This window comes from Nymphalis io, chromosome 17, assembly GCF_905147045.1.
Source record: "Nymphalis io chromosome 17, ilAglIoxx1.1, whole genome shotgun sequence".
In the NCBI taxonomy this organism is placed as follows: domain Eukaryota; kingdom Metazoa; phylum Arthropoda; class Insecta; order Lepidoptera; family Nymphalidae; genus Nymphalis; species Nymphalis io.
The window spans coordinates 12,024,401-12,044,934 of NC_065904.1; the positions used below are offsets into that span (position 1 = coordinate 12,024,401).

Below are 20,534 nucleotides of genomic sequence, written 5' to 3' on the forward strand. Positions count from 1 at the left end.
AGACATATGGATATTGTCAGAAGCTGAAATGGAAAAATTATATTCACGAGTATTAGAACAAAATAATAAAGATACAACTGCAAAATTACAGAGCTTTAGTTTTCTATTTATATCGAGAACATGCGGCACACGTGTGACGAACAGATTTATAAAACAAATTGAGCGCGGCGTTTGTGTCGCGCTGATAAATGTTCCGTCAACAGTAACAACGAACTGCTTGGACCTGCGACTTCTATTACAGTAAACAAGTAAACAAACCATTACATTCGTATTTACGTCTACATTTTTTTACTTATTTTTCTGAAGTTTTCATTAAATTCGATTCGCCTAGTTTTTATTTTAAACAAATTAGTAACGGCTTGCATATGTCCATTTAAAAGGAATGGTGGAGACTTATTCCTTAAAAGGAATAGTCTGCCCGACTATTCCTTTTAAGGAATAAGTCTCCAAGCGATTGATTGGAGTTTATTCCACCAAGTCATCAAGCGAATGATTGGAGTTTATTCCACCAGGTCATCAAGCGAATGATTGGAGTTTATTCCACCATGCTCCAATGCCGGTTGCTAAATTTAACACACGCTGGTTTTCTCAAGAAGATTAGCTCCATTACCGAGTACGAAATGCCTTTAAAGTTCATAATAAGTAGTATGAAACTCAGTAGTATGTCATGTGTTTAACTGAATATCCAACGAGGTGATCTCGACTTAAAACAAATAATCATATAATAAGTATAGACTAATATAGTTAGCCACAGTTAGGGCAACGAATGTACAGTTAACGGCTGACTCGTATATCGAAAGCTAAAAATGATTATGTAAATAACTAGAAATCACTAGTGGGATGCAATGTAAAATGGATCTTGAGTAAATGGATAGATGGATGATTTTTAATTTGATTTAATTAGTTCTAATTATTAGTTCTTTTTAATTAGTTCACGTGAAGGAAAGCTTAAATCCTTCTTAAAATCGATGGATTGTCACTTAATACTATTTATTTCTCAAAATAAATGGGATAAAAGAATTTGCTTTATAAAAGATACTCAGGTATTTATACAGTTTAATATATAGTAGCGCTATAGCTCTGTTATCGATTATTGGGATCATAGATGTTATTTTCCTTAAACCAACAAAACCAATTTAAAAATTAACAGGATTAGTACTAAAAATAAATAAAAGTTAAAATAGATTTTTTTTTGTTGAAAGGTAATATAATAAAAGTATTTGAAGAATGTTAGTTAGCCACGACGTTATAGTGCTTCAACAATGTTTGTGGTCATGTGGATGACTACCCTACGATAATGCGCGAACGTGCTGCATCTATGATGAGCAGGCTCGTGAGCAAGCGAAACTAGTTCCTCGTCATATACAAATGCGCTAAAATGGGGCAAACACGGGCAGGAAGAGATTCGAATATCAGTTGGGGCTTTCTATAACTTCATGTCTTTAAATTAGTTTTTTAATTTAAAATATGAATTATGTATCTAGGCTTAATACATAGGCTAAGCTGAATTTGATTAAAACAAATTTTATGATCTTGTATACATTAAGGACTAGCTGTTTAACCTTTAATTAATATGCCAATAACCTTATACGTCTGTGTTACCGTTGTGTAAAATATCTTAAAGTTTGGATGAAGTGTATTTTGTCGTGATCAGGTAACAAACATACGTATATAGAGTTACTGTCGTAGTCTTCTTATTCTTAATATTAATTAAAAATAAATATCCGTAGGTTCGTTCTTCATATGTTCTTAAGCTATTCATCCGATTGTGATTAAGATTTGGTAAACAGTTTTTAACAGACAGAGAAGTCATTGGCCAAATAAAAAATTATTCAATGTATGTTTGTTCAATTTTCGGTCGGGTAGCTGTTATGTAAAAAAATTTTCAAGTAAACCTTAGGGTAAGGAATATATTGCGAATAAATAGATGGTATTGGATGGACTTAATTGTCCGGCGCAGGAAGGAACAAACGAGCAACTTCCGCTACGATACGTGACGGCGGCACGTCGGACAGGTAATTTTAATTGAACCGTCTTCTACTACACAGTAAATGTTTGTTACAGTTGACCTAATACAAGCGATGTTATTGTAGAGATCAGCAGTGAGAGATTTGTGTTTGTATGTACATTACACATATATGTACTACAATATACATAATATTTGATTGTATGTTGTCTTAATATTTATAGTAACGCGCTCCTGTCTATATTAATATTATAAATGCGAATGTAACGCTGTCTGTCTGTTATGCTTTCATCCCTAAACAAATGAACCGATTTTGATGAATTCTGTATGAAACAAGCTTCGATCCCAATGACAGGCTACATGCCTGTCTTATAATACCGATGGCAGCAAAGTAGATACGGACATCTGCATTTTTGGGAAAATGCTTTTTTTACGAAAATAAGCTTATAATAACCAAAAAAATAAAATAAATCTACAAGTCTGTATTAAAGTTTTTTAATTTTTCTAAGTAATTACAATTTTCTGGTACGTAAATGAATACATCTACACTCGAATTTTAAAAAACGTCGCAGTAGAAACGGACGTTTGAATTTGTCCGCCTTTACTTCGGAGTATCCACAGATGATTGAATTGCGGTTCAACAAAGACATCAGTCACTTATCACACTCTTGCGAATACGCGGTTACGCGGGTACGTGGTTAATTTATTGAACTTTTAGTTAAAATTATATCATTTATAGCACTCTACATTTATGTATCCTTAAAATATTAGTTTATATCAAGATACCTCCCATAATTCTTACAAAAATATCAAACGCAGTAGCGTAGGAGAATCAACAGCAGTTAATAACGCAGAATTTAAATAATAACTTAGTTTATTCGCACGTCATCGTCAACGTTTTGATATCTTTTTTCCATTAGAAGTAGTTTGAAAGTGCTAATAATTACAACCAATAGGAGCTAAGCATCAAAAAAAAAGTTGCAGAAACGGTGAAAATGTATTCTATTTGAGAGCTTCCGTTGCGTACGGTGCCTAAACATTTTAATTAATAAAAAAATACTTTCTTTGATAGTTAATAAAGTATAATTTATTTAAAAATTGTTTTGATTTTTTTGTCCATAAACAAAAAATATAATTATTATGAATACATAATAAATAAAACAGTATTATTGCATATGCATCATTATTAAAACAAAACATTTGTGTGGTTTAGGAAATTAAATACGTTTAACTGAAAGACGTAGATGAAGCTATGTGAAATGTTATATGCAAAGTAAATGAATACATCTACAAAATTTTAGTCTAAAATTGTTAAATGTTTTTATTATGTCGCTTAGATTTCTTTAAATATCCTTAAAAAATAGTTCTGGAGGTTGTTACCATAATTTAATAAATATTTTAATTAGAACGAGCTCTATTTTGATTAAAACGAATATACGGACATCAGGCAGATGTCTTATTTTACGTTGAGGTTTTTACAAAGTAAAAAAATACATCTACATTATTTCAGAAAAACAACAAAATAGCGATAAAGTCCGTTATGCAATAAATAAAAAATGTTATTTTAAATCATCATGGAAAATTTCAAGTTAATTGATACATAAATGGTAACTATTTTTTACTTAATGTGCTCTCCTGAAAAATTGCTATTATGTAGATGTCCGTATCTACTTTGCTGCCATCGATACCTAACGCAGCACGCGGGCAAAGCTAGGCTCTTAAACTAGTAATTTATAATTTGCCTAATGGTTGACCGATAGACTGACATTAGACTTAAGTCCGTCTTTTGTTCTAACTGTACGATTTTAGTCAATAAAGTTTCTTTAAAAAATATATAGGCAAATTCAAAGTGTTTTCTTAGGCGAATAATTAACTGCAAGTATGAATTTACTCGGTAAGTTTGACTCGTTATATAATAGTTAATTTATTCTTTACATTTAAATTAATTTTTTTTTTATATAGAATAGGAAGGCGGACGAGCATATGGACCACCTGATGGTAAGTGGTCACCAACGCCCTTAGACATTGGCATTGTAAGAAATGTCAACCATCGCTTACATATCCAATGCGTCACCAACCTTGGGAACTAAGATTTTATGTCCCTTGTGCCTGTAATTACACTGGCTCACTCACCCTTTATACCGGAACACAACAATACCAAGTACTGCTGTTTTGCGGTAGAATATCTGATGAGTGGGTGGTACCTAGCCAGACGAGCTTGCACAAAGCCCTACCACCAGTTATTATATAATAAATTTGTGCTTATAATTCATGTCGTACTTGACGGTGAAGGAAAATATCGTGAGGAAACCGGCATGTGTCTAATTTCTTTGAAATTCTGCCACATGTGTATTCCACCAACACGCATTGGAGCAGCGTGGTAGAATAAGCTCCAAACCGTCTCCTCTAAAAAAGAGGAGGCCTTAGCCTAGCAGTGGGACACCAACAGGCTAATTTTGTTTTTTTTTTTTTATATTTGTTATCTTACTTTAATTTACTATTGAATATAATTGCTATAAAATTGACAAAAAATATGATGTTTTGTTGAACAAATTGATTTTTATTTTTAAATATTTATAAATATGAGACTTGGCTGCCAAGTTATCAAATAATAAACAGTAAACTATTCGAAGAGCGTTCATGTGCAAGACGCGATAAACCTTACCTTAATTGTGTTAAAATTTGTTTATTTAAAGTGATTATAAAGATAACACAGTTTAACTTTCCAATTTTATTTTATAGCGATAAAATATAGCACACGAATAGCTTAAAACATGCAGACTGATCATATCAGCTCTTTTTTTTGACGAGCCGGTTGTCGTGGTTGGTGGATGCTGGCCTTTCACGCCGAAGGTTGTGGGTTCGATTCCCACCCAGGACAGATATTTGTGTGCATGAACATGTCTGTTTGTCCTGAGTCTGGGTGTATTTATCTATATAAGTATGTATTTACAAAAGAAAAATACTATATGTAGTATATCAGTTGTCTGGTTTCCATAGTACAAGCTCTGTACAAACTTATTATTATTTTATCTTTTGTTTTGATTGAACAAGTTATACAAATAAAAGGCGGTGAAGTCATAAAAAATATATTCTTTAGCTTTGCCAAAGCTTCGCTGTTATGTGAGAAATGACGAAAAAAATTTTGAATTGCCCAAACATTATCAATTTATCAATATACCTCGTGTTAGCAAAACTAATGAAAAGTGTTTTAATTAAAACGCCTTTTATCGAGTTTTCTAACAAACTGTGTAATAAATGTTTGAGTGTTTCTGTTTAGTTTTCATTACCGCGTCCACTGCACTGCGGTCGCCTGAGAGTTAGCGCCACTGTTGAGCCGAGGCCATTCGTTACCCGATAATTAATTATGGTTCACGAGCTCTCGTTTCAACAAAACATTAATTAATAGCGATTATATCGAGCTCGACAGAGTCATTTCTAGACCAACTATAAGTGTATATTAGTCATAATTTAGATTTTGACTTGTATCGATGTTTATTACTTATTACAAAAATTAAATAACAATCACAGTGAATATAAAAAGACATTATAAAAAAGCTCATTTTTTTAATAAGTCAAATAAAATGTTATAGTAGAAATAAATTTGACTTTTTTGACTCTCATACAATCTTTTTCGATATTTCTGCCCCGTCCTTTCACAAAACTAGAATACTCGTACATACATTTTTTAAATCTCGAGCCATTCTACGTAGTATCATCTGCATTAAATGCTTTAGTTGCTATGAAAAACAACTAAAAATAATTACGTCAAAGTCGATCACTGTCAAGTCGAGTTCCATTTAATTCAAAATTCTTACTCATAGTTACGGTTGTGAAGGTATATAAATGAAACACATAATAAACAGAATCATCATTTTAATTCTAAGGGAGAATGTTATCTTACATTAGAACTCAGTTCCGTAACTGTATTAGACTACAAACGTTGAGATATTAATATTTTACAGTCACCAAGTGCAGATTATTTTATATTATTTACACAAAAGTCATTTGAGCCATTTTATTATTAGAGACCGAACGCGCCTGAGCCACACCTGCTTAATCAGCGATTGGGGAGTGTAATCGCGCAAGTTTTTTGATACCACACAGGTGTGTATGCAGCCATAGGACTAGCGCACACTTTGCGAATCGACGTGCATGTAATGTTTTTACTTAAACAATTAACAGCATAGCATCCATTGTAATAAAATCTTAATTGAATTAACTGACTTAAAAGCAGACAGAGGTGCAAACAGTAGCCCGTAGGAATACGTATGCGTGAACAGGCGCGCTACTTTGCGTGGCGATACGTGTAAATTAGTACCCACTTTCACGCGCTCCGTCGATGTATGTAAACTCTGATTTACTTTTCGCCTGATGAGCACCGGTCCCATGAGATAATCCGTGCTGCCGCTTCGCTTGAACACGCAAGTGTGTCCGGTCTCATATACTTACGAGGTGCGTAGAGAAATATCAAACGAACAACAAACTTATTATAATTTAACGATTCTTCATTAAATGTAATTATATCATCAAAATTTTGTACAAGTAATGAGAGTATACGATATCTCTTATTTGCTTTGAGCAATATAAATAATTAATATATATAATTGTAAATGTATATTGGAATAAATAAAAACACTAAAATATTTGAACACAAATATAGTTTTTAGGTAAATTTTATTTTAATAATTCCCGTAATGTTTAAAATTATATCTACATACAATTAGTAACAGATTGGTATCTGTTCATGCAATAGTATTGAAAAGATTTCTGCCGAAGGTCATTAATATTAACATAGTTTTATACTTTGGATGTTCGTAGGACTCGGAAAAATAAAGATTTCAATAACACAGAACTAAAATATGTATCCGAATTCGCGGCTACACCTTAGAAAATTGAAATCGTTTTTGAGTGAGTAAGTTTAAATATTATTTTCGTACATGGCCGTAGTTTCGGCAAAATTAAAACAAATATATTAAAAAAATAAAAGAATTTAAATATAACATAAATTGCCTTTTTCGGAAGGTCGTAATGTCCGTATGTACATTGTACCTGAAGTAGCTTGGAACACTAAACTTTTCTTCATGTCACAAATATTGATTTAACACTATTTGCACGTTTATATTATATAATTAATTTTCCAGATTAGTTTTTTAAAATACTAATGTTTCCATATCTTCAATTTTATAAAAAAAACTAACTCAAACAATGCAAGTATATTATTAAACCTAATCGTTTTTAATTATATAATCAGAGGAATGTTATCTTTTGTATTGTATACGTTCGTATGGACATATTTATCGAGACTATAGCGTGTTGTGACTCCACAGGACAGCGTACGAACATGTGATCAACAGCACTAGCCAGTAACTTAGGGTATTACTGGCGTTGCGGCTCAATGTGGCGGCCATCTTGTCACCTGTACAGACGAAACAATAATTGATGACAATTCTTTACTTACAAAATAATTATTTCATCCTCTTATCTCATTTATTTGGGATCAGCGCAATTTTCTCTTCCATTCGCCTCACATCTCACTTGTTCACCCATAATTACTCGCGTCTTCCTTTTGTCTGATAGCTACACTAATGATTACACTAATCGTAAGCTATTACAGGTACTTACTGCCTTCTGAGACATATACATAAATATGTGCGGGTTCTGTGTTGGCGGCGCGACACGAGTAGTTCCCGGAGTGCGCAGGCGCGGCGGAACGGATCGCGAGCGCGGACTGTGTGCGGGCGCCCGGCGCAGTCGCGACCGTCACGCCGCGCGCCGCGTCGTAGTTGATCATGCGCGCGTTGTGGTACCAGAACACGTATTGTGGTGGTACTGGACTCTGAGCATTGTATTAGAACAAAAAAATACTTAATCACTTACTTTTTCTATACTTTTGAAGTGAAACTTCTTTAAGCACGATAAGAGCAACATTTCAAGGTTCAAATTTGTGTTGGCCGCGTATAGGTCAGAAAACATTTGGAGTTTAGGTCACAGACGCACTTTCTGTTTATTGTTTTGATCACATGTGCTTTATTTATGTATAAATAAACACTGCGTTAGCCATACCATGTCTTGTCATATTATTGGATAAGTTTTCAGGAAGCCTTTTTTCAATATTGATATGCTTAATTAATTAAAAAACAAAACAAATAGTGATAATAAATCCAACCTTTTCAATGATACAGACGAGATTGATTGTGGAACCTGCATCAACATGGTACTCGTCGGCACCAAGTATAAATGCCTCGGGAACAACTATGTGTAGGTGCACGAGACGTGACAGGGTCCCCGACCCGGTGGAAACCTACGGCAGAAATACATATGTTATAAGACGAATAGATCACATTTTAATGGCTAATGTATATAACAATAATATGGCCAATTTCATTTAAAGTAAATTTCTTTAAGATTGATGTCCAAAAACTATTTCAGAGAAATGATTAAGGAACCTCATGCGAGGAATATACTATTATAGAATTTGTTAATATTATTCTACGAAGGCAGAATACAAAGAATTTATAATAAAGGCTATTTGTCTCCGTCCACTGATTCTCTCAGACATCACGAACTCAGAAATCTTCGGAACTACAAAAGTTACAAACTTGGGGCACTTATGTTTCTCTTAGATTGTGGGAGCTCGCTTAGAAAGGATTTTATAAATCCTCCGGGAATAAGTTAAAATGGAGTGATAAAGTTTGTGTGAAAAATTAAAAAATTACACGAGAAAAATTGTAAGCTACCACTTTATTTATTTTTTAAATGATTCTAACAACTCTTGAAGGACTATCTAATACAGCTGAGAGTCAATATGGCTTAATGGCCAAAATCTTAAGCAAAGATTGCGGGTTCAAACGCGGGCAAGCACGAGATCCTTTCACGTGTTTAATTTATTTATTATTCACGTCGTGCTCGGTGCGGATGGAAAACATTGAAAACTGTACACTTGCCATATGTGTATATGTATATGTGTAACAGCCGGCATTGGAAAAACGTCGTAGAGTAAAGGACAAACCTTCTCGCCAAAAGAAGCGGAGGCTAAGGCCAGCAGCAGTGGAATATATTATTTATACAAACTTTTACTTTCCTAGTACATCTATTTATCGCCCCAATGAAAAAAAAATACATTTTATTTGGAAGTGGTATTCACTTGTCAATGCCTAAATTAAGAGATTTTTTATGTGACTTTACGCAGTTTTGAAGTGCGAACGTTTGATAAAAAAACAAGTATATTATTATTTAATTTTTAGAGAACAGATTCATTTTTGAGAAGGGCTACTCCCTAATCACAATAAGTTTATTGATAAGCATACATTGATGATACATAAATAAACGTACTTTTCTCAACTATCGAAAATCGTTAGAAAGTACGCCAATGAAAATTATATTACTAAACCAGCTTAAACTGTAAACAAACAAAAAGTCAAACATTTATATATAACTTACTTTTGAAGTCTGTTGAAAAGAGTCAGTACAAAGTTTTTTCATCCTAATTGAATAAAGTATATTTCGATTTGATTTAAAAGAAAAACAATTTTAATAATCTTTATTAAATCTAAAAATATATCATGAGATAAAAAAAAATTTTGATTGGATTGGATGAGTTATTACACTACTATAACAAAGTTAAAGCATACCTGACACTCATAAGTTCCGTTGTCACGTTTCTGTACGTATTTTATTTGCAAAATCCAGTCGTCTGAACCTTCACTGTGCAGAACCTAAAGGAAAAAAGAACAATTAATTAAGAAATTAAATTATTCCATAATCGCATCGAGAACAAATTATAAATTGAAAGACCTATAGAATTGAGCCAAAATTAGACTTAAAACAAACTCACTGATATTAGTATGTAGTGATGATGTCATTAATAATAATTATATTATAGAATAAGAGTACAAAAAATCAAAAAACCAAAACATTCGCATCCCTATCTTAATACTTCCATTAACTGGTTCATTTATCGTCTTGAGAATCGTAACTGTAAAACGCGAAAATGCTTCTAGCAATTTTGCCACCATTCCACGCGGTCATGATTTGTACAGTAATTATTTGTATTTTTATCTAAATATATTTTTAAATATTTGATGTAAAAAAAGTATATTGTGCTATGATAACTATATATATTATTATATAGAACGTAATCTTAGTATTATTAAAGTGGATATGTACTATTTGATTTGTTCAATGTATGTACACTTACTGAGAGTTATGTCTGTCATGTCAGACAGTTAATTTAACAAGACTTACCTGAAATCTTTCATCATTGGTGTACATGAAAACACCAGAACTGATGATATGCCAATCACGTCTTCGGACCCACGATACCTGTAATACAATTATAAGTATAATAACTGCCTCGTTTTCAAATATAAGAATGAAATAGTAAAGAGTTACTGGGTTTTTTGTCTGGAAATTCTCGCATCAAGTTAGGATATTGGGTGATGGCAGTGCTTATACAATTATGCCGTTCTTTGTACTGTAACGAACTAATACAAAGGAGTGCACAAATTCAATACTATAGTTTTATTTTGATTCAACACTGAATGCAAATTGGAATCTCTGTAAGCAATAATCCATATATTGATCATACGTTGTGCAGTAACTTATTGGTAAAATTAGATTAGGGATTGTTCACGTCTGCTTAAAGTGTAGTGAAGTCGTCTGTAACGCTATAACCGGTGCATACAGAGTACTTGTTATAATGCGATCACTTGGTCGCGCAGCTATTTTGGAAATGTTCAGTAATCAGTAAGAGAACATGTTTTTTCAATATGATGTTAAGTGATCATGTGACCATTTAGACCTTATATAAGCTATAAGCTATATACAATACGCCTGTTGTTTTTAAACAACACCAGAAGCGTAATTCTATACATATAAACGCAAAACTCACTAGAGACACAAAGAGTAAGCAAAGTAATTATTATACTTAATGTGCGACATTGTAATTATGACTACGATAATTACAACATTTAAAGGATACACTTTTAGGATAGTATTGTATGCATTTTGTAACGTATACCTCACATACATAAAAAATAAAATAATTATCCTTATATCACATGTAATATGTTATGAAAAGATTAATATAAGAAGAAGATTATTTACGCCTCTTTCACCAAGATTCCGCACGGGACAATGAAGAAAAGCAACACCACCGAGCTGAACGAGTATGTCTTCTTGAGTGTTGTTTATAGTGGGCTCCCGTCTCAGAGCCTCCAATGAGGAGTACCAGAGGTCCCGCCAAGCTGGTACGCCTGCCGCTTCAGCTTCAGCCTGAGCCGCCGCGTCTATCTCTGCTTGAGACATTTCCGTGTGCGTGATTTCTGGTACATTCTGGTTGATTTCTACAGCGGCCGCCTCGCCCGCTGAGCGCCGCGCCCGCTCTACGACCAAAAGATATTTTGAATTCATAATATAATGTACTTAAACAGCTCAAATTATTCTTCAAGATTCTCCCTTGCAAAAACAACAACAAAAACAGATTTGTATTTAGTATACAGGTTATAAATAGTAATAAATGATAATTTCATGTACTAAGTTAAATTTTATACAATCATCATCATCAGCATCATCAACCCACTGTCGTCCACTACTGGATATAGGCCTCTCCAATGGCACGGCACTGAGCAATACAATACCAATATTTAAAAAGAAAACCAGTTTTTTCGTAAACAGAGATTGAATGCATCGGCAATATAATAATTTGACGAATCAGCGAACGGTATATTAACATTAGAATATTATTGACCTTCCACTTATAACATATTCTACCATCAACCACGCATTTTTGTGTTCAGGTTGGAAGGGTGGGCAAGGGAAAACATTTAAGGTCCGATGGTTTGTATTTATTTATATGATAAACATGTATTTCTCATATTAAGTTAATTGTATTCTTTTTGGAGAAATAAATGTCTTAAACCAAATTGTTGCCGGTGCATCGAAGCTGTAAAGAGGAGTTCGTTCTTTTTGCAGTGCTAGCGTCTTTATGCGATGGTGATTGTTAACATCTATGTAGCTAATTAATTATAAGTGAGCGTTCTGAAAATGATTAAATCAATATTACCGGCAGTACCAGCGGGCGAGAGAAGCGCGGCGAGAAGCGTTAGGGCGAGTGCGGCCGCCATCCGCCGTCGCTAGTGACACGTTATTGAGAACCTGTAAGTATTGTTAATGTCAGATGTTCAGGCTACTTTCACATACAAACACAATCATAATCAAACTAAACATTGTGACAGAAATGCTGCTTTATTTTTTGTCCAGTTCGAATTACGATTTAAAAATATTATGCTGCGTATGCTAGTCCCCGGGATTATGTGCCTACTGTCTCATTGTCTTAAATTATAAATCTGCAGAAACCGAACTTATAATTTCAGCTCTAATACAAACCCATAAAAGTTAATAGATTTATGTGTTTGTCAGACACTGTTTGGTTCTGGACTACAATGAAATTGAGCTAATAAACGGTCAACCTGTGCCTTTGATACTTTTTCTTTTGACAAGCTATAGCTACATATATATTTCAGGATAAACATAATCATGAGTCATATGTTGCATCTTCTTTTAAATATGTAGCTACAAAAATAAAACACGAAATCTTTGAAATATCTTTCAATATACTTTTTATGTTTGATTAATAGTTAAAGAGATATTAAAGCATCTTTGAATAAACATATAAGATAAAACTTATTAACTCATTAAGGGTGGAGAGTGTTATAATATTTGTTTAACAAAATTAATATATTAACAAAAATATAGAATGTATTGGTAATATATATATATATATTAACCCGTGTGAAGTCGGTAATTAGATAAATAAGCTAGTAAGTAGCAGGAAGCTGTAAGTGTCCACTTGGGATAGCGCATCCTCTACCTTTGAAGAAGTAAAGGCTTTCGTCGGACACATGCAGGTTTCGAAATTAAAATAAACACAATTTGAGCACATGAAGTCCGACTCGGCCGCCCCGGGTTATAGACCGCGGTCTGTGACTAAGATTCACGAGTTCTAACCATTTTGCTATTCCGGATCACAAAGCTAGTAAGCAATAATAAAACGAATAAATGAATGTTAAATATTTATCTTCCATAACAATAATAGCAGAGGTTGACTTTTGCAATTATGCTCCAATTAACTAATATCTTATACGTTTATTTTTGGGTACTAACTACTAACTTTCCCTTTGGACTTGACTTGAGCAACAAGAATAATTTAATTAATTACTTTTATATTTCATCCTGAATATAAATTAATAAGTCATTTCGTAAATTGGACTCTAACATGATAATTAATTAATAAATTATTTAATCACAAAAAGATTCTCTAAGCTAATTAGCAAAAAAACGTCAGAAAAAAAGAAAATATAATTTGGGTTATTTTACGTTACGGTTGCTCTGATTAAATATTATCTTTGTGTTACTAACAATATAATAAACAATTGTTTGTCTGCGGTTATGTTTAAACTGAGCTTATAGTTCGCTCAATTTAAAGAAGTCTTCGTCTTCTGAATTTCTAACCAATATTATTAATTCGAATGTTTGTATGATTGTTTATTTGTAACTTAGAAGAAGAATAATTATTCATTAAAAATTATTCATTAAAAAAATATTACATTAAATTATTAAAATTGTTTTTTTGTTGACGAAGTTACAGGCGTGTAACAATGAAATGATAGAGGGACAAATAATCGGCTAAAGTGCTATCGCCGGTGCCCCTCAGTTATTTTTGAACCGGTATCGAAGTGTAACGTGTATAAAATAAGTATTCTTTGGTCTGCTAACTAACTGACTATTACGATCATTCGCAACGGAGACTAGGCTTCTAAGCAAGATATATTATAGTGCTCAAATGTGTGCACGAACTCAGGTGCACTCGTTAATTTATTATCAAAACAGAATTGATTTACAGTAATAAAAATTAGTGTTATATATATGACCTTAAAACAAAGTATATATAATATGAGTATGTGCCTTTAATAAGAACATCTAAACATTAAAATTACACTTTATTTGCAAGTAAATACATTTACTTCTACACCCTTATTTTATATTACAAATTAAATTGAAATCTATCACCGGCTTGGAATTTAATTTTATTTATTCAATATATATTCTAACAGAATCAAAAATTAAAAATATTTTTCCAAAAAATCTGAATATCTGTTGTAACTGTCTTAATAAAAGGTGTAACACACATTTTCCGAAAAAAAAATAGACACAATATATGAAAAAAATATGTAAAAATTGCAAGATCAATAAATAAATAGAAACAACTACAAATTAATATTAGATAATTAATTTAAAAAATGCACAATCTACTAGTATAGAAAACATTCGTGCATCTAATAGATTTTTACAACGCACGTTCAAACTTAAAAATCAAAACAATATAATAAATTACATTTAGATTTTAAGTAATTATCTAAAAATGTATCAATATTTTCATATTTTTAGATAATCTTTCGACAAGGAAGTCAGTAGTTACTCTTTTTCGTCAATATATGTAATAATCATCTTTTTTTTATAGAATAGGAAGGTGGACTGGCATATACTGACTAGCCACCTGATGGTAAGTGGTCACCAAACGCCCTTCGACATTGGCATTGTAAGAAATGTCAACGATCGCTTACATAGCCAATGCGCCACCAACCTTGGGAACTAAGATTTTATGTCCCTTGTGCCTGTAATTACACTGGTTCACTCACCCTTCAAACCGGAACACAACAATATCAAGTATTGCTGTTTTGCGGTAGAATATCTGATGGGTGATGGAATATGGGATGGGTGGTACCTACCCAGACGAGCTTGCACAAAGCCCTACCACCATCTATAATTAATAACATATTTTGTATGAAATCAACAAACGATCGTGAAGATAAGAACGATGCGAAACACACAAAACTCGTGCTACACGACTGTTTTATTTGAAAACCTTGTGTCTAGTAATCTTAAAACATATTTTGGAAATGACAATTAAATACAATTTGTTCTACTATGTTCGGCAATTATTCTTCTTCTTATAGTGAGTGAGTGATTATAATTGAAACTCCAGGTGAAAAGTTTTTATATCACGAACATTATAAATGTAGCCACGATATAGATTTACGGCGTAAAAGTTACTTTAACTTATATTTTTAATCTGGAGACCTACTTCCCACTTAGAAAACGCAAAGATATCAGTACAAATGGGCCAACTGGTGTTAAGTGTTCTCCACCGACCATAGACATTGGTGATGAAGAAATATTAAACATTCCTTACATCGCCAATACGCCAACAATCTTGGGAACGAAGATGTTACGTCCCTTGTGCCTGTAATTACACTGGCTCACTTACCCTTCAAACCGGAACAAAATAATACCAAGTCTTGCAGCTTCCGTAACAGCCTGTGAATGTCCCACTGCTGGGCTAAAGGCCTCCTCTCCTCTTTTTGAGGAGAAGGTTTGGAGCTTATTCCACCACGCTGCTCGAATGCGGGTTGGTAGAATTCACATGTGGCAGAATTTCAGTGAAATTAGACACATGCAGCTTAGCGGTAGAATATCTGATGAGTGGGTGGTACCTACCCAGACGTGCTTGCACAAAGCTCTATCACCAGTAAAATTAATTTAATTGAATTAATTTAATTGATTTCCATTAAAATTTGTTTAAAGCGCTGACTGTAAAATTTTATTGGCTGTGTTCTTTAAATTTGGAACAGAATGATCTTGTAACAAAAATTGCGTCATACTTCTTACAATGTGTGTGCTTAACTAACGCTTCAATTTGATATTAACATACACACATAACGTGAATGAGACTTTATAAACATAAAGTACTGCTGTAAAAAATATACTAAAGTTGCTCAATTACTTATGAAACTTACCCAGATTAAGAATAATCGGCAACATTTATACATTGAAGGTCTTAAGACAAGCCTCGTGGATAGCGTTGGTTACCAGGTAATTCATTCATATTTAGATCATATAGACCTGGAAAGGACTTATCATTCATCCGAATACAAATTAAGACATGAAAATGCGATGGTGCTTTTCTGGGCTTGAACCGGCAGTCTTCAGTCAACGATTTATGGGTTCTAACCACTTAGACATCTCGGCTATTCATAAGTTTTAGAATTTGGCATTACTGCTATTAGATTTCAGTGTAGGTCCAGTTTCAGTATTTAATAAAAAAGGGTTTTCAAAACCTATTTAGGAACAACTTAACTGATGTAATCCGGATTGAGATCGATATCCACCGTCCATAATGAAGGCGAGCGTTGAGAGCGACAATCAATCAATGTTGTAGACGAATAGTGAAAGGTGGATGCACACTTTTGCCGTAACGAATTATTATAATAGGGTCATTAAAATAATTCGTTAATTATAAGTCTTTTGCGTATTTTCATTTTATAGTCTTATCAACTTTTCGCTAATTAAAGTTTTATTGAATACATTATATTTAGATTCTATTATTTATTATAGAGATCAATACTTCATTGATAAGGTCTTATTTTCTCCTTTTTTCAATATTGTTCTTAAGTGTTCTGAAGTTCGATCCTTTGCTCTGGTGTACAATGACGATGTTTATTCTTATTATTTAAAAACAGCTTAACGACAGTCTGCGTTTATATCAAATTAGATTTAACTTTTCTTCGAATGACACTGACTTCAAAACCATTATCAAACTTCATGCTCTTTCAAATACATTACTATAAAGTCGCAATGGGCTTCACAATCAAGCTCTTATCGTTATATATTTACGTAATTTATTATTTTCAATAAGGTATTCGTAATGAAATGTTTATGAACAACGCTTATTTATAAACTGTTTAAAAGCTTCGTCGCAGTTAAAAAAATACTGACACGGTCGTGTTTACATTGCAAAAGCCAAATCTGTATACAAAACACGTTTTTATTTCAGTAGTTATTTAGCTGTAGACGATCAAATAGATTCCGATAGTGAAAAACAGCAAGCAGCATACTACATATTATGTGATGTCTCTTGTTCCTCATATAACTGGTTCACTAAAATTAAAATAATAGAAATAGTACCGAGTATTTCTGTTTGTTGGTAGAATAATTAATGAGTTAGTGGTTGTCCACACGGGCAGGTCTGCACAAACGAATTATTATTAACACAAATTAAGCAGCAGAAACCGCAGAGGTGTTTGCCGCGGTTCAAGCTACAATATTCGGCAAGATTCATATGTTCTAACCTTTGGACCATCTCGGCACTATATATATGAAAGGTTCAAAGTTTACCATTAAATTCTTCTAATATGATAAATACAAGATGTACAAAGTGAGTATTAATGAAAGGGTTCGTAATATTATGTTTATTTCGGAAAAATGGCAAAGTGACAAATTGTTAGCGTGTCGCAATTCCGCTGGCGACGCGAGATGTTAAGACGTGAGCCCTTAGAGCGTTATCAGCGCGTGTCCTTGCATTTTTATTAGACCGTACTCAGAAGCGTGTCACGCTTGGGTGGATCTTACGAGTCACACGATTGTAATAATGCGAAACTTTTAATCAAATTGCCAGTAGAGATTTGGTGGTGTAAGAAGTGGTGTATATTTGCCATTGAGAGTGTATAGCGGTGAATTATATTTCATTAATAATAAAATATACATATTACAGTAACAACCTGTGAATGTCCCACTGCTGGGATAAGCCCTCCTCTCCCTTTTTTGAGGAGAAGTTTTAGAGCTTATTCCACCACGCTGCTCCAATGCGTGTTGGTGGAATGCACATGTAGCAGAATTTCAGTGAAATTAGACACATGCAGGTTTCCTCACGATGTTTTCCTTCACCTTCAAGCACGAGATGAATTATAATAACAAATTAGGCATATGAAAATTCAGTGGTGCTTGCCCGGGTTTTAACCCACTCGTCGGTTAAAATTCACGCGTTCTTACCACTGGGCCATAACGGCTTTTTATATACATGTTATAATTATAAAATTTCCCCAATCGTGGCTGGCTTTATATTATGCCCACACGCACTGAGATGCTTCAAATTAATGAAAAAGTGATGGCTAAGACTTAACTTATTCATAAGATAAATATATACCCGTTGCCCAGAAGAGATTTAAAATTTAATTTATTAAATTACATTTTTACTAAATTGTTTAGTTTTATCCTCATTTAAAGTTTAATTAGATTAGAAGGGTTGTTTTTTATATATTTTAGCTTGGATTTTTAATTAATAATTATGTTTAATGCAAACTTTACTAAAATCTATAGCTTATGCAACTTTTGAAGGATTGTAATTTTTTTTATTACTTACTGTTGTTTGACTATATGTAGCATGCTCACGTGTAAGTCATGCCAAAGGTATCGTTGTCTAGCAAATGGAAATAATGCAGCTGATATAGTATACAAAGAGGCATTACAATAATTCAATATATCTATTTGTCTTTAATTACTAAAACAATAATAATTGCACTAATATACCGAAACTATATATCAAATATTTACACTAAGTTGTAAATATTTGTTTTTTTGGTTAATCACAGCGAAAATACAACATTATAAAAACATTTTGGTATTTTTATCCCGTTTAACTGGATTATCAATAAAGGCGGGCGAAGCCGCGGGCGAACCGCTGGTATGGTTACTGTTTCACTCCATATATTCGTATAATAAACTTAAATTCATGGTTGATAAATAATAATTGATAATATTATAGCTTTAATACCCAACTTATCCACGCAAAGAGAATATTTAAAATGAGCCAATTAGTAGCAGTTAAAGCTTTATGTCAATAGCTATAGATTATTAAACTACGCTTAACGATATATTTACGAAATACACGTTTCCCTAAAAACTTCCCGCTTTGGTTTTTTAAATTTTTTCACGAAAAAAACGACATTTTTATCATTCATTTTAATGATTATAATTCAGAATTTCAAGAAAAGAAAAATATTTTTAAACCTTACTTTAAGCTTAAATTTATAAATTTTTATAGTACAAAATCAGTTTTCATTTTAGATAATTTAAAATGTATGTTTTTTTTTTTAAGAATAGGAAGGCGGACGAGCATATGGGCCACCTGATGGTAAGTGGTCACCAACGCCCTTAGACATTGGCACTGCAAGAAATGTTAACCATAGCTCACATAACTAATGCACCACCAACCTTGGGAACTAAGATGTTGTGCCTGTAATTACACTGACTCACTCACCCTTCAAACCGCAATACAACAATACTAAGTACTGCTGTTTTGCGGTAGAATATCTAATGAGTGGGTGGTACCTACCAAGACGAGCTTGTACAAAGCTCTACCACCAGTAAAAATGTTTGAAGAATTATCAACAAACTTGCTTACTCAAGGCGGCTACAGGGCTTCGTGTGACCAAATCGGCTTCTATTATATTCGTCGCCGTTTAACGCGAAATGGCATGTTCTTGTTTTTTAGTTATCGTTATCACAATGCAATCGCAATTATATTTTAGGTGCCACCTTGTGAACTGAAAATATTAATTGTATGACATTTAACGACGACATTAAGTGAACAAATATAATGAGTTCAATATTTTTTAAGCTATTAAGTAAAATATAATTTTAATTAATGTCTTATTGTCTCAATATTATTCGTAAAATTATGCATAATCTGTGGAGAACAATTTGGAAAAATCTACTTTTGCTTAAAAAAGTTATCGACGTTTTTACGATACCATTGTAACCTCTGTACAATAAGGGTTTCAACTAAAAAAAGTAATTCATAGTCTTAAATTTGTCACTAGTATGTAAACTTTTTAATATCCAACAAACCATTGTAAGAATATAAGGTTCGATAAGATAAGATAAAAATAAATTTAATATTATTTAAAAAAGTTCAACCTGTATACAACTGGCCCAAGTAAAATTCACTCATAAAAAAACGAAAACTCATAAGATATTGTCTAGTAATAAACGTATAGAAAACTAATTACATGTATCCGTGCTAAAAAAGTAATCCAAGGTCAGTACTTAATAGTCAATTCACATGGCGCTAGACTTCGACGCACTTGAACCAATCACATGTCTTAAAATTAAAACTTCACTGCACAGTCAACACTGTATTGCAACACTCGGACTGCGATGTGTCGCCGCGCGATACTTCAGCTCGCGTGTCGCGTATTCAGAATATTCGGTCACGTGACCAATGTCCTACCGAGGCGAGGAGTGTGGCGCGACTGAACCCGAACGTGACGACGAGCGGTTCCGAAGTTGTACGAGCGCTTCGCCTGAAACTGTAGGCTGAGAGACGATTGATTGGAACTTTAAGCTCTATCAATAGAAAGAGCAAATTAAATATAATTCTGAATTTATAAGAAAACGCATGTTCGATTTTATTTGTATTTTTTATTATTTATGTTAAATTCTTTTTCTCATAGATTTTTAATGTTGTTAGAATGGACTATTAGTTCATAATTATTAAAGAAAAATATTTTTTTTTAATGGAAAAATAAAGAAAGATATTCAGAAAAAAATGTAGTTATGCTAAAAATGTATTTGTGACTGTAAAGGCTTTTTAAAACTTATTTCAAATTCGACTAAGAACTTTTTATGGCACCTTTTGTGCTTAATATCCTCTAGGTGACAAACTGGT

The 20,534-nt window shown here is 32.9% G+C and overlaps 1 protein-coding gene across 3 annotated transcripts; it reads right to left on the reverse strand.

The window, feature by feature from the left end:
* Nucleotides 1–6,571: 6,571 nt before the first annotated feature.
* LOC126774780 (zwei Ig domain protein zig-8-like) lies at nucleotides 6,572–20,098 on the reverse strand. Of its 3 annotated transcripts, none has more exons than XM_050496333.1 (8): nucleotides 19,913–20,098; nucleotides 12,033–12,124; nucleotides 11,075–11,352; nucleotides 10,214–10,291; nucleotides 9,601–9,684; nucleotides 8,136–8,270; nucleotides 7,592–7,805; nucleotides 6,572–7,385 (listed from the first exon to the last, which is right to left on the reverse strand). In XM_050496333.1, exons 2-8 carry the CDS (start codon nucleotides 12,091–12,093, stop codon nucleotides 7,273–7,275), a joined length of 963 nt encoding a protein of 320 aa, XP_050352290.1. In that variant the 5' UTR covers nucleotides 12,094–12,124; nucleotides 19,913–20,098; the 3' UTR covers nucleotides 6,572–7,272. The 3 variants fall into 3 exon arrangements, with proteins under 3 accessions (XP_050352290.1, XP_050352288.1, XP_050352289.1); XM_050496331.1 differs by having other exon boundaries at nucleotides 19,876–20,098; XM_050496332.1 differs by lacking the exon at nucleotides 19,913–20,098 and adding an exon at nucleotides 19,784–19,869.
* Nucleotides 20,099–20,534: the final 436 nt, after the last annotated feature.